Consider the following 19,981-nt stretch of genomic DNA (forward strand, 5'->3'; position numbering starts at 1 on the left):
CAGCTTGGGGTGAGGGCTACAGTGTCCAGGAGCCTGACAGGTGGTGTTATTCCAGGTGGGCCGGCGGCTTCTCGAAAAGGAGGTGCTAGAGAAGGCTGACATGGTCGAGCTGCTGGGCCCACGGCCCTTCGCGGAGAAGTCCACCTATGAGGAGTTTGTGGAGGGCACTGGCAGCCTGGAGGAGAACACATCCCTTCCTGAGGGGCTGAAGGACTGGAACCGGGGAGAGGAGGAGGGGGGCACTGAGCAGTACTTGGCGCGTAGCACCGCTGCAGCCACATCCTCTGAGAGCAACTGCCAGAACCACCAGAAAGCACATTAAACCAGTCACAACCACCAATGGGCGTATTGGAGGCACCTAGGACCCACATAGGGGAGCGGCCAGCCAGGAGGTGGCTCCAGGGTTACAGGGGAGTGGCAACGAGCCAAGGGAGGTCCTATTTCTCCCTGACCCTTGGGTGTGGTATCACCCAGGGCTCTGTACCCTCAAGAACCTCATACTGGCCTTTCAGTTGAGGCAACTCAGTTTCCAGTGTCCCTAGATGTCTTATAGTACCTCACAGGAGAGTCTTGACTCAGCATGAATGCCCTCAAGGGATGGGTTCGGAAACCCAGGGAAAACAGGAGCCTGTGAAGGAATTCGCATCAATAAGGAAAGACCAGGTGTTAGTCAGCTGGGCCTTCTGGGAAGTGGGTCAGTGCTTGGGAAAGAAACCCAGAGCCATTAAGGACTATGGCTAAGGGAGGGTAGTGGAACTTGGGGTGTACCTGGGTCTGGGACAGGCCTGCTTGCCTGAGCCCCTGGTCTTTGAGTAGGTTAGTTTTGTTCCCCACAGAGTGATAGTCTGCATGCCCTGTGCAGGCCCTCAGATCTCTTTGGATGCCTATTGGTCCTGGCTTTGGGTTGACTATCTTGCTTTCCAGTAAGAGGAAGGCCAGCTCCAGGTTGTGAGCAGAATGCCTTTTTAATGCCATGAGCTAAAAGGCCCTTTTCCTTTTCTGTGAATATTGTGGGTTTTAGTGGAGGTCTCCCCTGCTTCCTGCCAGTTCACAGGATACAGAGCTATGAGCCATCACCATTGACACCCTACTACACCTCTGCATGATTGTGACCTCAGAAATAGAGGTCCTGCTGGGGACAGGCACTTTCAATTCTTGCTTATAAAATATATTATTGAAAGTTTAAATCTCCAGGCCTCAGCCTCTACCAAACCCAGATTTGCAGAACCACTTGGACCCTGTCCTGTGGTCCTTGTGATGGAGGTGGATTGCTCTGTTGGGATGTCAGCACTGTATAGGACCTCCAGCCTGGTATTGTCATCACTGAATGACTGTGGTGTGGTGGCTTGGACAATAGCTGACCTTGTGGTTGGTTCCCACCAATACTGCTGGAGAGTCAAGGGTCTGTCCCTGAAGCTAGAATGCAGAGGGCTGTGGTCACTCCCAGCATGCCATGCTGATCTTGGGCCCCTTGACCTGACCTGCCCTGCAGGCCCCTCCCTCACCACATCAGGTCCAGCCACCCCAACACCCATCTTTCACCACTGCTTATTGACGAGCAGGATGGTCTGATAGCAGTATTCATTTTGCTGCTACCCTCCATTGCCTGTTGGGAACAGGCATTGTGCTGTTGGTGCCCCAACCATGGAGCCTGGGGTAGGTGGTGGCAGATGCCTTCGACCTGATTACAGCTGAGGCAGGCCAGTGTGCTCACCTACCTCCCTCTCTGGGAGTGGGGTTTATAGTTTTCTGGGTACTATGGGCTATTCTTGGGAACACAGGACAGCCCTAGACTCTGATCACTTGAGACCTCTGCTGGGGGTCCTCAGGCAGAAGGCCCTGTCTCCACCTTAGCTCCTGGATGATTGAAGTGGATGGGGGCCAGGCCAAGGCTCCCTGGGACACAGCTGTGGGGAAGAGAGGGTTCTGAACCATGTGGAGCACTCATCAAAATGACACCAAAGCAAGCACAGCTTAGCGTGCAGCACATCAGAGCCCCAGGGGCATCAGGCAGAGATCAACCCAGTGGCACAGGATACCTCACACTCCTACAGGCTTTGTGCCGTGGTGGCCATACTGGCCATTGTGATACTGTAGTTTTAGTGGAGTTTCCGCATTCTGGGAGGTTGAGGCAGGAGGAACACAAGTTGGAGCTTGGCTTGGCCAACATACTCGGTTCAATCCCTAGGACCACAAAAACAACAAAAAATGTGAGGCCTTCAGATGGTGGTGAAGCTTTAATCCCACTCTGAATACACGCTATGTTAGCTACAGCAGAAAGGCAGGTATGGGGCTCACGCTGCACAAGTTGGGGATTTCTGTGTCCATCAGGAATGAGGGACAGTGCTCACTGGGCGGCCTGGTCAGTGAAGTGGCCCCAAGCAGAGGGAAGCTCAGGAAGGACTCCTGGGTTCTGGCAGGAGCCCTGCTGTCCAGGTCTCCAGGAGTGTCTGGTGGGAGTGAAGTTGAGCTTGCTGCCTTAGAAGCATCAGCAGGGATAGGAAGGCAGGTTGGCTTGGGGATGGAACACAAGTTTGAACTTTCACTTCAAAACTAGCCTGGATTCATGGTCAGTTCAGATACCTGTGTGTCCATTTTCAGTGAACACCCATCCTACCAAAGCCCTGGGCCTGGCCCATCAGACATATCCAGAGCCAGGCTGCCTCCTGCATGTGGCTGACAGGTGCGGGATGTGGGGAGCAGGCGCAAGGGTATGGTGGGAGAGGGCGAGCCCTGTCCCAGCTGTCTGAGCTCTGAGGCAGCGGCCCTATTTGGTGTTACAAGATGGGGAAGAGATGCACCATGCCCTTATCCCATGGCTGTCTTAGTGGGGGAGACACAGGTCTTGGAGTGGGCTGGGGAGGGGGCTCTGGTACCAGCAGTGCCTCCCTGGGGCAGAGGGGTAGGCGAGATAGAGTGCATGGGGGGGGGGTCTGCCCTGGCCCCATGTGTGCCTGGGTGGTGGAGCACCCCATGGGCTACGCCAGGCCCACTCTGGCATCTGAGCCAGGCAGCACAGGACCTATGGGGATTGGGGGGCTGTTGTGAGCACTGGACCTATGGACAGAAGGTTCCAGAAGGCCCAGGCTGTGCTTGCTTCATCCTGAGCAGTAACGTTGTGGCCATGTTGTCTCTGTCCAGGCATAGGCAGCAGCTGGAGGTAAGGCCGCTGGGCTGTGCTTTTGCTGGGTGCCCAGAGGCCTGTGGCTGGCAGCCCTTCCCTGGCTGCCGTTAGGAGGTGACCACTGGAGCCTCGTGAGGAGGGTGGCATGTGTTGCCAGGCCAAGACTGTCTGCATTTGCCATCGTGAGGGTGGGTGGCTCAGCAGGTGGAGACAGCCTAGTCCTCCTTGGGTCGCTCCACAGTGAGAAATGTGTCCACGATCGCAGCCTGCCTCTCAGGGTCTCCAAGGGGCTGCTTCTCGAGGTTCTGCTCGGCCCGCATCCTTGTCCAGGACGGGGAGCGCAGGCAGCCTGCCCGGGGCAATGGGTGCAGACCTGGTGGGGACAGGACATGGACTCTGTGGGCTCTGGATGCCTTTAACATGAGGTCTGCACCGCACATTGACGTGCAAATGTGGCAGGCAGGTCTTGTCCCCAGAGCACTGCTGTCTTGCCCATGGTTTGCCAGCTCTGTCCCAGTGTGGTCCAGGTGGGATCTTGCCAGCCTCACTTGTCCCACTATGAACCTCCATTTCCTTCCCTGGGTGAGGCTGTAAGGGCTGGGGTGGGTTGCAAGCCCCTGCCTAGCCACAGACCAGTCTGGCCCCATGCACATCTCCCTTGGAATACACAGGCTGCCCCCCCTCTCAGGGAGCAGGCTGCCAGCAGGCCCACTAGAGGTGCTCTGTGGGGATAGACCTCTAGTGAGGTCCCAGCATGTACTGGGTGGGCACTAACCTGGGCCAAGCAGGTTCCAGCCTGGGCAGTGTGGCTGGGGGAAGTGGAGGCTGGACCACCAGATTGTGGGGGTGGGAATCTGGCTCACCCACCCCATAACCTGCAGTGGGGAACTGAAAGTTACATTAATGCTTTTCACTGGGAGACTGAAGAACACTACTGAAAATGCCCATAGGGCTTAGGAGAGACAGAAAACAGCTGTGCCATGGAGTGCAGAGAAGGCAGGAAGGCAGGGCCGTCCTGCACACACCCATTGTCTGGGAGCCTGAGCCAGCTACCGTGCTGCTTCCAGTACCAGAGGCGAAATCAAATCAGGGAGTTGAGGGACCCCTTTGGGCAAATGCGCCTCACCCTAATTTTGTGCTCGACCCAAGTTATAGTTAAAATTCACATTTAGCACATTCTACTTTTAAGAGAATAGATTTGGCCTCTTACTGCTCATTTGAAAAGTAAAATCAGTAGAGGTAGTTGTGAAGGAGAGAAATGCCTTCTGCTGGGCAAATAGCATGAAATGGTGTGTGTTTATTAAGATGAGCTTGAGTGAGATGAAGTAGTTTTTCTTTTTTTGGTATTCTTTGAGACAGTGTCTTGCTTTGTAGTGCAGGCTGCCTAGAACTCATTGTGTAGCCCAGATTGGCCTCAAACTTGCAGCAATTCTGCCTCAGCCTCTCGATTGCTGGGATTACAGGTGTGTGCCACCACATCTGGCAATGAAGTTGCTTTCAAAAGTAGGACTCTGGGGAGCCTGGGCCCCCACCGAGCACCTCAACTCACCTGCTGGGGATTCACTAGTCAGGTTCTCATCGTCGGAGTCGGCAAAGACCTCGGCCAGCTCCTGGTCAGACATGTCGGTGAGCTCCGTGAGGTCCAGGAGGTCAAAGTGAACTTCCAGAGAGGAGACACTGCTCAGGGGCTCTGGGAAAGGGCGCAAGAAGCACAGTCACCCCCCCACCCAGCTAGAACCTGGACATCTGCTCTGCTCCCTGTAGCCTTGGGGAGGCCAGTCTGATCCCAGGTCTGTCCTGCACACTTAGCCTGGGCATGTCCCAGCCCTTGGTCTTACTGTGGCTCAGCAAGGCCTGTCCCTGTCCCTGTGCTTCAGTGCTTCCTTCATACCCAGTGCCTCAGTTCCTGTGGGATTCAGTTCCCCATGGAGCACACAGCAGGTCACAATACTTACGTCTCCTTTCAGTGACCTGCAGGAGACCTGGTGCTGGGATTGGGATGCCCGCCTCCTCCTCAGCCACAGGTGAGTGGCCACTGTCCCCTGTCCCATGGGCTGGGACACCCAGGGCAGCCTGTGGTACCTCGACTTCCTTAACGATCCCTGCAACCAAGACACAGAGTCACCTCAAGACTTATGCCCCATATGCCCTAGGGTCTAGATCTGGGGTGTACAAGGCGACTTGATACCACCAGTGGCCCTGCTTCCTCTTAGGGATGAGGAGATACTGCTGCACATGTGGTCCTGTGGGTTCTCCTGCTGTTTCTCTGGGGATTAAATTCCCATCCCAAGCCTATGCCATGTTTGAACTCAGAGAATTGTGTGACGCGTGGGAAGCCACCACTGTGTCCTTGTATTTCTGCCACTGGTCCTGCTGTACTAGGGGCAAGTGTTCTTTGAGGTCATTTCTGTACAGATTTTTTTTTTTTTTTTTGTCAAAAAATGCAATTCCTCAGTTTTGTTTTTTTTTTTTTTTTAAACAGGGATGTGGTTTTGGGGGGAGATGGTCTCACTGTGTAGTTCAAGCTACCTTAAAACTCACAGTGATCTTCCTGCCTCAGCTTCCCGAGTACTGGGATTATAGGCGTGTACCACCACACCCAGCCTAATTACTCATTTTTTAAACATTTTCTCTGGCAAGAGCAGAGGCCCTTCTAGGCCCTGCTAGGATAAAAGTACCAACTGTGCCTTCTGGGTACTTGAGCCAACATCTCGGGGTTACTCTAGATTCTGCCTTCCTATCTATGTCTAAGTCCTGGGTCTCCTTTGGGTTCTTCAGAGCCCTCTCCAGCTACAGTAGGCCAGTGCAGCCTCCATGTCTCCCCCGACACAGCCTGAGGTCGGTGAAGTGACACTCGAGAGCCCTGGGCCCAAGGTACTGCCTCCCTAACAGTCCCTTCCCAGGCCCCAGCCTTACTTGTTGCACCCAGTCTTTTTACATGGAGGGGTTTCCTTGCTCCTAACTCCCACTGACATGGCACCCAAGAGCAGACTTGGGTCTCATGAGTGCCCAGGTATTCTGGGCAGCCCTGGCTGGTGAAGAGGGAGGCAGTAGGAGGAGCAGAGCAGCCACCACCCCGAGGGAAGCCCAGCAGCCCAGCCTAGCTCTGCTGACAGCTGCCTTGTGTGTGTGGGGGCATCCTGTCCTCTCTGTTGATGTGGGGTGGTATGGGTGCCAACAGGTGGGACACACAGGTCTGGAGTGGCCTTGCGCATCCCTCACACTACCCAGCTGAATTCAGTACAGAGCTAGGAGCCCTGGCCCCCTGAGGGCTCCCACCTACCTTAGCACAGGAAGTGGGTGAAGATGGAGCTACACCTTCCCTGTCCAGTTAGCTTTCCTGCCTCAGGCTTGGGTACACAGACAGTCTGGTTTCTATCTCTTACCTGGCAGCAGGAGTACAGTTTCTGAGTGTCCTTGAAAGGTACAGTTGCAATTGCCAGTGTCCCAAGCCCAGCCAGGACACCACCCAACCCAGGGCACACTAAGTATGTAACTAACCCTGCTCTGAATTGGGAATGGGACCTCCTTCCACAGTTAGCAGTGGACAAAGACCTACAGAGGGGACATGGCCCAAGAGGGCTCAGGTGCCCATCCCTGAGGGCCCAAGGATTTGCTTCACATTCTGCAGGCCTATGCCAGGATCACAAGTCTAAAATACTTCCCATAGCTTAGAGCTGGCTGTGTGACTTGGCCAGGCTGGGAGGCTCAAAAAGGTGCTGCCATCTGTCTACTGTGAGAGGGGGGACAGGTGGGGAAACTGAGTCATGGGGATTTCTTGGCCCCACAGTGGAGGCCCTTGGTTGGCCTTCAGCTGCACACTGCCCTGCTCTGTTCCAAGGTGCACCCTCCCACCCCAGCCCTCCTGAAACTAAGGACACCTGGGCGAAGGCAGTTCTGCAGGGGTGTCCTGTGTGGAGATGACCTGGGAAGCTGACCCCTGAGGAAGAAGATGATGGAGAAGAGTGGCCTGGGGTTCTCTATGCTGTGTGCTAGGCAGTGCAGTGCTGCACACTGTGCCTTGACATCACTCAGAGCAGCTACAAGGGAGGGCATAGACAGACACGTGAGTCAGGGTTGCACCTGTCAGGGCAGCAGCACAGGGCCAGCCTCTTAATGCAGCAGTGACAGACCCTGGTCACATCCAACTCCTGAGCACCCATGCGGCTCTGGACACAAGATAATAATAGGATAGAGCCTTGCAAGCAGGCAGTCATGAGTTCGATCCCTGGTACCGATAAAAACGGAAAAAAAAAAAAAAAAAGACGAAAAAAAATTATTGGATAGAGGATCTTGCCCTCAAGAGGGGCAGGCAGCCTGGAGCAGCAGGCCTGCTGCCCACTTCAGGGAGAGTCCCGAGGGCCCTCAATAGGCATCAAGAAGTGTGGTGTGGGCAGCAGCTGTGCAGTCTCTGGGGCAGGCCTGGTGTCCACAATGCATGCAGAGGCCCAGAGAGGAGTGAAGCTTATATCCAAAACACACTCTGGACATGGAGGCAGGGCCAGAAGGTGGGGTGAAGATGGGCAAGGGCAGGAGCCTTGGTAGGGCGTGCAGACCATGTGGGCGTTCTCAGGACTTTGGTTTCTATTTTGAGCGAAGTGGGAGAAGCTGTGAAGGTACAGCATCCTCCGGTGTCCCTTTCATGGTACAGCCAGGGAGGAAGAAGTCCAGGAGGGAAAGAAGTCTGCTGTTGCCTGCTAGGCTCCCTCTCCTGTGCTGATACAGGACCCCTAGCTGGACTTCAGCCAGACATAAGCTCCATCATCTCTTGTACTGGGGAGGGGCTAGAAGCACCAACATTCCTCATGACCCTGGCATTGCATAGGGCCTTAGCTGACTCCTGGGAGAAACCTCCAGCCCCTAGGTACCATGGCTCTAGGTGACTCTCAGAAGCACTGCTCCCCATTTTAGCAGTGGGTGGGTTAATACAGTGGGCATAATGTGTACCCTGGAACTTCACTTTTTAAAAAATTTGCTGTATTGGGACTGGAACCCAAGGCCTTGTGTACACTAGGTAAGCACTCTGACCCTAACCCTAATTCCTAGCCCCTGAACTTCCTAAGCCAGCATATCTCCAGTTTTGATTTCTGTCCTCTCCCTTTCCCTGTGTCCTCATCTTTGTCCTGTAAACCCTGGTACTCTGGGTTGTGCCAAAACCATGAGATGGGAAAATGGAGAAGATACAACTTTTGCCATCAAGAACATGACTCTTGGTTGGAAGAATTTGATGGAAATGAGACTGAAATCAAAATTCCAGGGACAGATGAGGGGTGAGCACTTAAGTAAGGACAAGAGTAGTCTTAGCACATAAAGCAGTGCAGCCCTGTGGGGACTGCTGCACCACTCCTAGGTTCAGAGAACACCAAGGAATGGGGATATAGCTCATTGGCACAGTGCCTGCCTGGAAAGCACAAGGTCCTGAGTTTGATTCCCAGTACCAAAAACCAAAAACCAAACAAACAAACAAAAACTAACACCATCAGTGGATGGAGACCCCAAGTAGAAATATCCACATGACAGAATAGTATGCAGCAGTGTAAAGGAATGTGTGGATGGGCTTTGAAAACAGCACAATGAATGCAAGAAGCTAGGGTTCAGAAGAGGCAAATCCATGGAGAGTAGATTATTGATTGCCAGAGGTGTGGAATGGATACAGATTTTTTTAGGAGGTGATATTTTAGGGGCTAGGATGGCAAGTGCAAGGTCCTGAGTTTGAGTTCCGACACTGAAGAAAAGTCTTAATAGTATATAGTGGTGATGACTGCACACATTTTTGAATATAATAACATTGAATTATATGCTTTAAAAGGATGAATTTTATATGTGAATTACATCTCAATTAAAAAATTAGCTGAGCATGGTGATGCACCCCTGTAATTTCAGCACTCGGGAGGCTCAAGCAAGAGGGTTACCATAAATTGGGGCCATCCTGGGTTACACAGTGAGTTCAAGACCAGACTGAATTATATAAGCTAGACCTTGTCTCAAGAAAAAAAAAATGATCTGAATGATCTCAAGACTGCAAGTGGCTGTGCAGAGAATCACCTGTCCTTTTATACCCTCACAACAAGCTCTTGTAGGAAGAAGGGACAGATTCTCCAGGACAGAACATGTTGCTCCCCTGAGCTGGAGGCAAAGCCGTCTGACACCAGGCATGGGTGGGGTATTACAGCATGGCTGAACCACAGCAGTGGACTTGGAGCCCTGGGAAAGTCTGGCCAGAGCAAGAGCATGTGTATTTCCAAAGTCCTGGGAAGGACTAGGGTGCGGCTCCCGCACTGTCCCTGCTCCTGTTCCAGTACCACCTCTGTCAAGGAGGAGCCTGGAGCCCACATCAGGGCTGCCACCACGTGACCTGCAGGTGGAGGCTAGAGTTTGGGGCCACAGCCCTACCCCTGCAGGTCCCCAAACGCCTGGTGCTGGTACCTGGGTTCTGTCAATGGCCTATTTTCCAACACATTTGTTTCAAAAACTTGGCCCAAATCTCATTCTCTGCTGGGCTCCTGGGGCTCTGCCACTCTGCTCATATCACCAAGTGGATTAATGAAATGAATTAATATAAATCAAAATGTCTGTGGGAGGAGAGATGTTCACAGAGAGAGAGGCCGTGGTCTCATCTCCCCAGCACCCTGTCCCTGGACCCAGACCTTCTCTAGTTCTCTAGGGTGCTTTGGAGGTGAGATGACATCTGGCCTTTCAGCCCCCCTCCCCTTTCCCCTTGTCTCAAGAAACCAAGGACAAACTCCAAGGCCAGGGCACAATTTATACCTCTGTATAAATTATACCTCTGTAGACTGTACACTCTGATCTTTAAATTTTTAAAATTTTATTATTTTTTGAGATAAGGTCTCACTGTGTAGTGTAGGCTAGCCTTGAACACACTATGCAGCCCAGGCTGGCTTTGACCTCAAGACAATCCTCTTGCCTCAGCCTCCTGAGTGCTGGGATTACGGATGTGTGCCACCATACCCAATTTGTACACTCTAAGAATTGCTGTTCATTTAGGTGCAAAAATGCTGTTTTAATGATGCCTTGTAAAATTTTTACCATTTAATTTCTTAAGTGCATATGGATGAACTGTGTCTAGATTTTCTTAAAGTACTACTCAAAGGAGGTTGGTGGTGGTCTCAATAAGCTGCCATGGCTAATTCCATAGTCTGGGGACTGGATGGTGGGTCATGGAGTATTATCTTACTGATCTCTAGTTATGGGTGTGCTTTGCATTCTCCAAAATAAAGTTTCAAAAATAAGGGAGAAGTCAGATATAGTCAGTTACCAAACTGAAGGCTCATGAGGGCTGCATGGTAGAGACCACAGCCCAAGGTCCAGACAGGTGAGAACAGAAGCAGCCAAGGGCATGAATCCTCTGAGTTCAGGGCCCAGTCCTTCTGTGTGTCCCCAGTGGCAGGCACCTGGTAAATCATACACACTGAATGCATTAGTTATCTAAAGCCGCGGGCCAGAAAGTGGTATATTCGCAGTCTCTGCTCCCTGAGCTCTGGGCGCTTCTCTGAAGCCCTTCCTTTGCGCAAAGGTGGAGGTGAGGTGGGGAGAAAAGACCCAACCTCTTCCCCCAAATGCCTCACCCTGCCATCTTCCTGAACAGGGGGAAGGCTGCTGTCCCCTCACATGGTTGTGGAAACAGGCTTGGGGGACAGCTCAGAGAGCTCTGAGTCCCCAGCCCATGTTCTGCAGGTGTATCCCCTTGTGGTGCCCCACCCCTGAGCTGATACAGGGGAGATCCAGGGTCCTGGGCTGTCAACAGCAAGAGCTCAGATTCCTTCCCAGAAGTGGCAGAGGAGGAGATTCACCCTAGGAGCGCTTTTGTGTGCCTGCTGCTTTGAGGCAATGATGGGGGTCCCTAACTTGAGCCAGAGGAAGCCAGTGTTTGGCTGGGTGTGTGTGGGTTGGTGACTGGCAGGGCTGCCCCCCCCCCAGGCGCCCACACTCCCTAGGAGCTGGGACTCCAGGACCCACAGGAGATGTTAGGTCCGGCAGGCAGGGGGAGGGGCTCCAGCCTGCATCCAAGTCCCTAGGCCATGGATCCTGAAACCCTCTGGAAAGAGACTAAGAGCGAAGGGTTTTTTCTCAGTTTCTCCTCATTATCAGCCACCACCCAAGCTGAGGCCGAATCCCAAGAAGGGCGCCAGGCCGTGGGCTCCCAAACCAAGTGTCCCCAAGGCCGCACCTCGCGCACCGGGCAGACGCCACCTCCTGTGCCGCGCCTCAGGCCCGGGGCCGCGGCTGCTCGAACAAAGCCTACAGGGGACCCACTACCTGGACCGGCCGGACCCCGCACTCCGCCCAGCCCAGCCAGGCTCGGCTGGGGGTCTCCGGGGCTTCTCGGGCCCCAACGCGGTAGCGTCAGGCAGGACTCCCGGGCCGAGCCGGGCCGGGCCGGGCCGGGCGAGGGGCGGGGACGGGCGTGCAGAGCGCAGCAGCAGCGGGGTCCTATCAGCCGGCGCGCGGCAGGGCATACTCACCTCCCGGGCCCTCCAGGGGCTCCATGTGGCTGGCGGGCGCGGCGGGGGGCCCGGGCGGCCTCACCCGGCCCGGACGCGCCAACAGCTGCAGCGGCGATTTGGCCTGGGCTCCCGGCGCAGCGCATCGGGGCGGCAGCCGGGGGGCCGCGGCGGCGGGGAGGAGCCCGCGGGGCGGGGCGCACAGCTGCTCCGGGGCCGCGATCCCCTCCCCATGTCGCCGGCCCGCTGGACAGGTGCGGCCCCGCCCTGCCCGCGCGCGCCCCCTGCCGGCCTGAGCCCGCAGGCCCCTTCCCAGGTCTGACTCCGGGCGAAGTGCACTTCTGTCTGACGCTCCTCGCAAATACAAAAGACCACGGCGGCTCCAGCACTCTCGCACTCTCTGTTGAGCAAGGACTGACACTGCTGGTCATGGTTACCCTAAGAATCCACACAGAGGCGAGACTGGGGGCGTGGGTAGAGCATCTAGGATGGAAAGGCCGGGCCTGGGCGAGCTGAGCCCCAAGAAGGCTTAGCGCCAGGCCTGCCTGGAGCCCCCAGAAGTGGGCAGACTCTTGAGGGCTCAGTATGCCAGCCTATCTTGCCTGCACCACCACTGAGAATTGAACCACGGAATGCTGAGCTACATCCCCAGCAACAACCTCCTCACTTTTTTACAATCTTGGACAGGGTCTCACTAAGTTGCCCAGGTTTGCTGTCCTCTTGCACAGTCTCGGGTAGCTGGAATAACAGGCATGCACCAGTGCAACCAACCTTTGCCAAGTTCTTTGTGCACATAATCTCATTACTTCTCTCAGCCCTTCCAAGAAGGAGACATTCTGATTTTCCGGGCCAAGAAGCTGAAGACAGAGACGGCAACCTGCTCGGTAACCTGCTCAGCTTGGCACAGCTTGGGCTAAAAGTCAGAAGGCCCAAACTAGCTCATGCTTTGCACTTTGACCAAAACGAAACAAAGAAAACTATCTGGAGCAAGGGCTTGTAGTGTGGCAGTAGAAAAGGTGTTACAAAAGGAGAATGCACCACAAATGCAGGGAAGGCTTGAAAAAGTGCAGTCCAAATAGCTGCAGCGACCAGTCAGGCTCCAAGCCTGGCTTCCTGCCCCATTCTAGGCACATCAGTAGTCTTTGGCCTTTGTGCAAAAATGCAGACCAATAGTTCCCTTTTTAATTTGGCTTACAGAACAAACCCAACTGCTATGGAAAGCCCTCGAAAGTGCCTTCTCTAGGACAAGCTGAGCAGCCTGCATCCCAGTATCAGCTGAAGCAAGCTTTTCTATCCTAGGGTTGAAGCCATGATGCAGCGTTGTTGGTTGGGACAGAGCAGACCAGTGACTACCTTGGGAGGTGATAAACGGGAGCCACTCACGATCAGTGTGCGTGTGGGGTGGGGGTGGCAGGTTCTGTTTCCCCCAAATAACTACAGCAGTTAAGAAAAAAGGCCTTAGCAGTATTCCTTCCAGAACCTTCTACTTCCATCAAGACACTTGAGCTTGAGTGATGTCAGGGTGAATAATGTGTAGTAGATGTAATGTTGTGTGGCTCCCCAAGACTGGTCATAAGAAAGCTTTGATAGGACTAAGCAACATGTGGGAAGGAAGCCTATGCCAGTGAGAGGATGCTTGGTTGTGCTCTGGCTGGCAGTGCCCAGAGGACTGGGTGGCAGCCAGCCTCACTAGGGAGAGGGTATGAGTGAGGCTGAGGAGTCCCACAAAGTCATGGCCATGTTGCACATTCATGAGCAAAACACACATTAAGGTCATATTTTAAGCCATGCATTTTAGGGTTCCTTTTATGCATCCAACAAAGTATCTGTAATGGTAGTTGTTTGATAGCAATTCCCATTTGAGAGATAAGCAAATGACATAGAGGGCCTCTTATCAAAGTTTTCCCAACTGGTCAACAGCAGGCAATCTGAAATCTGAAGCCAGTGTCTGTTTTTTCTTTAATTTTTTGTGATGGACACTCTCAAACTCACATTTGCAGACAATGGCACGAGTAACCCACCTATCATCCTGATCCAACGACTTTGAATTCATATCTGGTCTTTGTTCTTCAACATCACCCTGCTGCTGCACTGTTTTGGAGAAAATTTTATGCACATCTGTCACCTCCTTTTCTTTTTAAAATTATATTTTTATACTTACCTGACAGGGGAGATACCATGATCACGAAGATGGTTTACCCAGGATGAGGCTTATCCTTTGTACTGTAGTTGTGCTGAACCCTGTGATTTCCCCAAATGTGGGAAACTTGACTGCATATTTTATTGTAATGGGGAACTGCATTCATGCTTTCCCCTTAAAAATTATATTTTATTGATACATTTTAGATATACATGATAATCATATTCATCATAGAGAATTTGTACCTGTACATGATATAACTTGTTTTTGTCCCCTATTCTCTTACCTTCCCTTCAATTCCTCCTCCCCTCCCCATCTACAAAATCTCACTTCTTTTTAAAATGCTTCATTATTTACCTTTGAAACAAGGACAAGTTCTGTTACTCTTACATCTGGGACTTCAGTGAGTTAAGGCATTCCTCAGGTATTTTACCTGAAAAACAAAATGATTGTTTTAGGAAGTCAAGCATTAGACAAAATGCTCAATTGGTTTTAGTATTAACATTTGCTTGGTGATGTTGCAGGAAGCTAGAATGCCATTTGTCTGAGTTTCTAAGCTGCACAGTGTGATGCTGAATAAAAGTTTCTTAAACCACACATGTCTAGAAAAGATTTCTAAAAATAGGAATTCAAATTCAATATGAAAAGCATACATCACAACTGGCCTTGTTGGGAGCCCAGGGAGTCTGCAGCCAGGGCTCCCTCAGGCATTCATCTTTACTTCCACACTAATAAGCCAAGCTGTGCTGTTGATTTGTGATAAATGAATACCCAGTCTAGGCTATTCTGAGTAACCCTTCTTCTCTTGATCTTTTTGCTGAAAGGAATTATTGTTACTGCATTTATTTAGTTCTGGCAGTTTAGTGCCAGACTTGTAAAAGCAAAAAGACAATCAGCATGGAGCACCTAGGATGTTGTGTCTGTTAAGTGTTAAAAATAATAATTACCCTGTTAGGCTGCCTGGCTGTACTGTCTGCCCTGCAAAACCTCCTGTGGGCAACGCCCATTGCCACTCCAGCCTTGGCAAGGAGGTCTCTGTCAGGCAAACAACCTGGCACAGGGGTGCTAACTCCTGGTTGCCCGGCCTCAGCAACTGGGCCATTCTTGACGAAGACCTTGGAGCTTACTAAAAATAAATCATGCTAGGTTTCTGTGCCCTCTGAGTCAATGATCCTTCCAATCAGCTTTTACTCTCCAAGAACACAGAATTTGGATGGCAAACAGGAGGCATTCTCTGTGTGGCACTCAGACCCCACCACCAATCAAGCCTGGCTATTGTGGCCAGGTTGGAATAGCTGAGCTTTGCTTTGTTATACTTTGCCCCAACACAGTCTTCATCCCAAAGTAATAGGGAAGCAAGCCCTGCCATGAGACTACGTTTTACGTTGATGGTAAAATTGAGAACCTCAGAAAAAGTGAAACAATAAGTGCTGTATAACAACAGATACCTCCTTGTGTGAAGGCAATGGGGTAAGTGCAGAAATTGGAAATTTATCTTGGCAACTGTAAAATAGCAGTTTTCAGGGCAAGTAGTTAGGAAAGGAAGTGACAGCCTTCTTTTCAAGCACTTGTCTGGATGCTTCTGGCAGAGGGTGGTTGGGGCCACAAAAGAGGTGTTTTCAGGCAGAGCAGTTTATTTTTTGAAGAGGACAGTTTCTTCTGATGTGACAGTTCAACACTATGGAGCTAAGTGGGAACTTAGTTGTCTTTCCTATCTGTTTCCCTGATGATTTCTATAAACTCAGCTACGCTATTCTTTTTTTTTTTTCTTTATTTTTGATACTGGGGATTCAAACTCATGACTTCACGCTTGCCAGGCAGGTACTTGGGCCACTGAGCTAAACCTCTAGCACAAGCTATGCTATTCTTGCTGCACCAGACGGGTAGACAGGAAGGGTCTTCTAAGGGGTGCAGGATTGTTGAGTCCAGGCAGACTCCATCAAAATTGAACCCAGTTTGGATAATTTTTCCAGCCTTGTGTGGCCAACTGAGCATTGGCTCATTCATCAACTCGTCTTTTTTTTTTTTTAAACTCCATTTTATTACAATAAGAAAAAAAAAGAAGGAAAAAAATTTCAGAAATATCAATCAGGGAGCAACAATGGTACACACATTGTACATTATCATTCCCAAATCATTCACCCAGAGCACAAGACATCTACATTCAATTGTCTGAACAAAACCAGCACAAATCTTTCTCTTCAGTGAACTCAGAGAAATCAGTAGTATAACTATCTTAATTAGCATCTCTCTCTCTCTCTCTCTCTATATATATATATATATATATATATATATATGAATGTAGATGTTGTTTCAGCTTCTCACACTAGTGAGACAGTATAATGTTTGCATGTGTCTTATTTATTTCACTAATGAGTATGGTCTCCAGTTGCAACCATTTACCTATAAAAGTCTATCCCACTTTATTCTTCTTTATGGCTGAGCAGTACTCTATTGTATACAAATACTACATCTTTTTTATTCATTCCTCAGCTAATGGGCATTTGTGTTGTTTCCAAGATCCAGCTATTACAAATTGTGCTGCTATAAATATGAGTGCTGTGGTATGATGCTTTTAATTTCTTTGGAAAGATACCCAGAAGGGGAATAGCTGGGTCGAATGGGATCTCCAATCCTAGTGTTTTGAGGAATCTCCACACTGATTTCCATAGTGGTTACACCAGTCTGCACTTCCACCAACAGTGGAGGAGGGTTCCTTTTCCCCCACAGCCCATCCAGCATTTGTTACTGGTTGATTTCTTGATACTAGCCATTCTTTCTGGGGTGAGGTAGAATCTCAGTGTCGTTTTAATTTGCATCTTCAAACGACCAGTGAAGTTGAACATTTTTCATGGATGTTACTTGCTGTTGGTATTTCTTCATCTGAGAAGTGTGTATTCTTCTCAGATGCCTGTTTTTGACTGGGTGTTTGAATCTGGGAGGACTAATTTTTTTCAGTTTTTTTTATATGCTCTCGATAGTAATCCTTTTGTCTGAGGTACCTGTGGCAAACATTTTCTCCCACGTTATGAGTTGTGTCTTCACTCTGTTGGTGGTTTTTCTTGCTGTAGGAAAGCTTTTCAGTAAGGTGAGTCCCAGTTGTTGATTCTTTTTGATAGTTCCTGTGTAATCGGGTTTTGTTCATAGTCTGCCTACACCAGTGACTTCAAGAGTTTTACCTACTCTGTCTTCCAGTAGATCTAATGTTTCTGTTTTAATATTAAGATGTTTGATCTGTTGAGATGTTAGCTTAATACATGGTGAAAGATATGTGTCCAGTTTTAATCTTTGGCATGGGTAGAGTCAGTTTTTCCAGCACCATTTATTAAAGAGGCTATTTTTTCTTCAAATGGGTGTGTTTGGCCCTTTTGTCAAAGATCAGGTGGCTTAGTGTGTTTCCAGTTGTTTCTACATCATCTAATCTATTCCATTGATCGTTGGGTCTCTTTCTTTCTTTCTTTTTCCTTTTTGGCTAGTACCACACTGTTTTTTTTTTTTTTGGCGGTACTAGGGATTGAACTCACGACCTCACGCTTGCCAGGCAGCTGCTTATGCCGCTGAGCTAAATCCCCAGCCCTCCCTTTTTTTAATAATAGCAGTTTTACAGTATAATTTCAAGTCACGATTGTAATTGTCTTTGTTGTTCAGGTTTGTCTTTGCTATTCTAGGTCTTTTCTGGTTTCAGATGAATTTTTGGATTGTTTTCTCTAATTCGTGAGACATGCTATTGTAATTTTGACTGGGATTGCACTGAATCAGTTTCCAATCAGTTTTGGAAGAATGGCCATTTTCAGTATATTGGTTCTTCCTACCCAAGAGCATGGGCTAGCTCTCCATTTTCTAATATTCTCATCAATCACCTTTTTCAGAAGACTGTAGTTTTTAATGTAGAGGGCTTTTACATCGTTTTTTAGATTGATTCTTAGGTATTTCATTTTTTTTGGGTGCTGTTGTAAAAGGAATCATTTTCCTGACTTCTCAGAGAGTTTGATATTCATGTACAAGAAGGCTATTGATTTTTGAGTGTAGACTTTGTAACCAGCTACATTACTGTATTTACTTATTAAATCTAAAAGTCTTTTGGTGGATTTTTTTGGGTCTTCTATGTAGAGTATCATGTCATCTGCAAATAATGGTAGTTTAACTTCTTCCTTTCCTGTCTTTATTACTTTTATTTCTTTTTCTTGTCTAATTGCTCCTCCTAACGTTTTGAGGACCTTATGGAATAAGAGTGGAGACAGTGGACATCCTTGTCTTGTTCCTGATTTTAGACTAAAAACTTTCAGTTTTTGTCCATTTGTATGATATTGGCTGTTGTTTGTCATGGATGGCCTTCATCAGATTGAAATAAAGACCCTCCACTTTAGTTTTCTGTAGGTTTTTTTTTATATCATGAGTGGGTGCTAGACTTTGTCAAAAGCTTTTTCTGCATCTATTGAGGTGATCATATGATTTTTGTCCTTGGCTCTGTTAATATGGTGTATTACATTATGGGTTTATGTATGTTGAACCATCCCTGCATCCCTGGGATGAATCCCACTTGATCATGGTATACAGTCTTCTGGATCATTTGCTGTAGTCTGTTTGCCAGTATCTTATTGAGGAGTTTTGTGTCGATGTTCATTAGGAAGATTGGCCTGTAATTCTCTTTCTTAGTTGGATCTTTCTCTGGTTTGGGAATCAGAGTAATGCTTGCTTCCAAGATTTGGGAGCATTGCTTCCACTTCAGTGCCATCAAAGAGTTTGAGACATAGTGGTATCAAGTTTTCACTAACTTTCTTGTAGAATTCAACAGTGAATCCATCAGGGCCTGGGCTTTTCTTTGTTGATAGGTTTTAAATTACATTTTTTATTGATACTGTTTTATTTAGGATTTTTATATCTTCTTGATTCAGGTTTGATAATTCATATGTATCTAGGAATCTGTCCATTTCTTCTGTGTTTTCCATCTTTTTTTTTTTTTTTTTGTCTTTTTCTTTTTTATCGGTACCAGGGATCGAACTCACTTGCAAGGCAGGCTCTTATGCCGCTGAGCTAAATCCCCAGTCCCATGTGTTTTCCATCTTATTAGAATACAAGTTTTCAAAGTAGGTATGCAACTTCCGGGATAACATGGCAGACAAATAACAGCAGCCATGGAGGCTCTCTGAGATTACCAGTTTAGAATCCAGGAGGTGCCATGTGAGGAGTCCTATGTGAGGGGAGATGTACTCTGCCGACCCAGGAACAAACTAAGCTGAGAGAAACCAACTGGAAATGCAATCCTGATGCTATAACAGGAACAGATAAAATCTCAGTGCGGAAGCTGGATCCCGCGCCATTGGAAGCCACGATTTGAATCTCCTGCCGCCAATACTGTGTCCCAATCCAGACGGCTGGGAGAGAGACACGTGAAAGCTCTGAGAGCTGGAATTGGCGAACCAAACGGCGTTGAGAGCGGGACTGGCAGGGAGCCCTGCATCGACCTGCGGTGAGTGAGAGAAATGAGGACCCTTTCATAGACTAGGAGGCTCCAACAGAGGACATTCTAGGAACAAGCAGACTAGCTGGAAAAGGGCCCTGCAGTGACTTTAGTCACATATTCCCCTCTTAAGTGGGAGTGGTGGGGAGTGCTTGGCCTCGTGACGCCGAGGACTAAGATCCAGTAGGCTAGCCCAAATCAGGTCCCTGCGCCTGGCAGTGCACCCTAGCAGTGACGCATTCAGTAGGTTGACCTGGAGGGGCGGGCCCAGCAGAGGGTGCCCAGGTCTGTGTCTCTCTAGTACACTGCAGTGGGCAGGAACACCTAGCCGGCAGATTCAAATAAACTGTAACAGACAAAGAAAAAAAAAAAAAAAAACCAACCTGGGCCTCTTATAGAAGCTTGTATGGAAGAAACAAAAAGTATGGGAAAAGTGAGCAACAAGAAAGGGTCCTCAGTCCCCAACCCTGAGAACATTGATCCAGGAAAGGTAAATGCAAAAGAGAATGAAGACAGAAAACATGCAATATCAGACACGGCACCTATAGACATAAAGCAATATCTCGGGAGCCTCATAGACGAGTTCAAAAATGAAGTATTTAATGAAATAAAGCAAGAAATAAGTAGAATAGTTAGAGAAATGCTAAGCACCACCCAAGAAAAAAACAGATGGTGGAATGGAAGAACAGAAAAAAAGGGGAGAATTGTTTGATGGAGAAAATAGAGAAAACATAGAATATGTGAAGCAGGTTCAAAGAGATTACCAGGAAACTAAACACTCTATTGAAAGCTGG

The 19,981-nt window shown here is 49.4% G+C and overlaps 2 protein-coding genes and 1 non-coding gene across 11 annotated transcripts in view; 2 read left to right on the plus strand and 1 right to left on the minus strand.

Moving 5' to 3' along the window:
* The window catches only part of LOC100733451 (AFG3-like protein 1), a 32,618-nt gene extending 31,431 nt beyond the window's left edge, over nucleotides 1-1,187 (plus strand). For all 7 annotated transcript variants that reach the window (XM_063247876.1, XM_003461211.4, XM_063247878.1 and 4 more), the window contains one exon: nucleotides 56-1,187. In XM_063247876.1, coding sequence (XP_063103946.1) covers nucleotides 56-322 — 267 coding nt within the window. In that variant the 3' untranslated portion in view covers nucleotides 323-1,187. The remainder of the gene's footprint in view (nucleotides 1-55) is intronic.
* Nucleotides 1,188-2,222: 1,035 nt separating this feature from the next.
* Nucleotides 2,223-12,007, minus strand: Dbndd1 (dysbindin domain containing 1). 3 transcript variants are annotated; one of them, XM_063247891.1, is made up of 5 exons: nucleotides 11,608-11,880; nucleotides 10,401-10,536; nucleotides 5,080-5,226; nucleotides 4,674-4,814; nucleotides 2,223-3,497 (listed from the first exon to the last, which is right to left on the minus strand). In XM_063247891.1, the coding sequence occupies exons 2-5, from the start codon at nucleotides 10,414-10,416 to the stop codon at nucleotides 3,340-3,342; spliced, it is 462 nt and encodes a 153-aa protein (XP_063103961.1). In that variant the 5' UTR covers nucleotides 10,417-10,536; nucleotides 11,608-11,880; the 3' UTR covers nucleotides 2,223-3,339. The 3 variants fall into 3 exon arrangements, with proteins under 3 accessions (XP_063103961.1, XP_063103963.1, XP_063103962.1); XM_063247893.1 differs by lacking the exon at nucleotides 10,401-10,536 and having other exon boundaries at nucleotides 11,608-12,007; XM_063247892.1 differs by lacking the exons at nucleotides 5,080-5,226; nucleotides 10,401-10,536 and having other exon boundaries at nucleotides 11,608-11,882.
* A 1,732-nt stretch (nucleotides 12,008-13,739) lies between these two features.
* Nucleotides 13,740-13,903, plus strand: LOC111755943 (U1 spliceosomal RNA). Its single transcript, XR_002790458.1, has one exon. It is a non-coding gene; the product is annotated as a U1 spliceosomal RNA (small nuclear RNA).
* Nucleotides 13,904-19,981: the final 6,078 nt, after the last annotated feature.

The sequence above is a fragment of the Cavia porcellus genome, unplaced genomic scaffold, assembly GCF_034190915.1.
Source record: "Cavia porcellus strain 051 isolate PalLab524CR breed Dunkin Hartley unplaced genomic scaffold, mCavPor4.1 scaffold_4, whole genome shotgun sequence".
In the NCBI taxonomy this organism is placed as follows: Eukaryota; Metazoa; Chordata; class Mammalia; order Rodentia; family Caviidae; genus Cavia; species Cavia porcellus.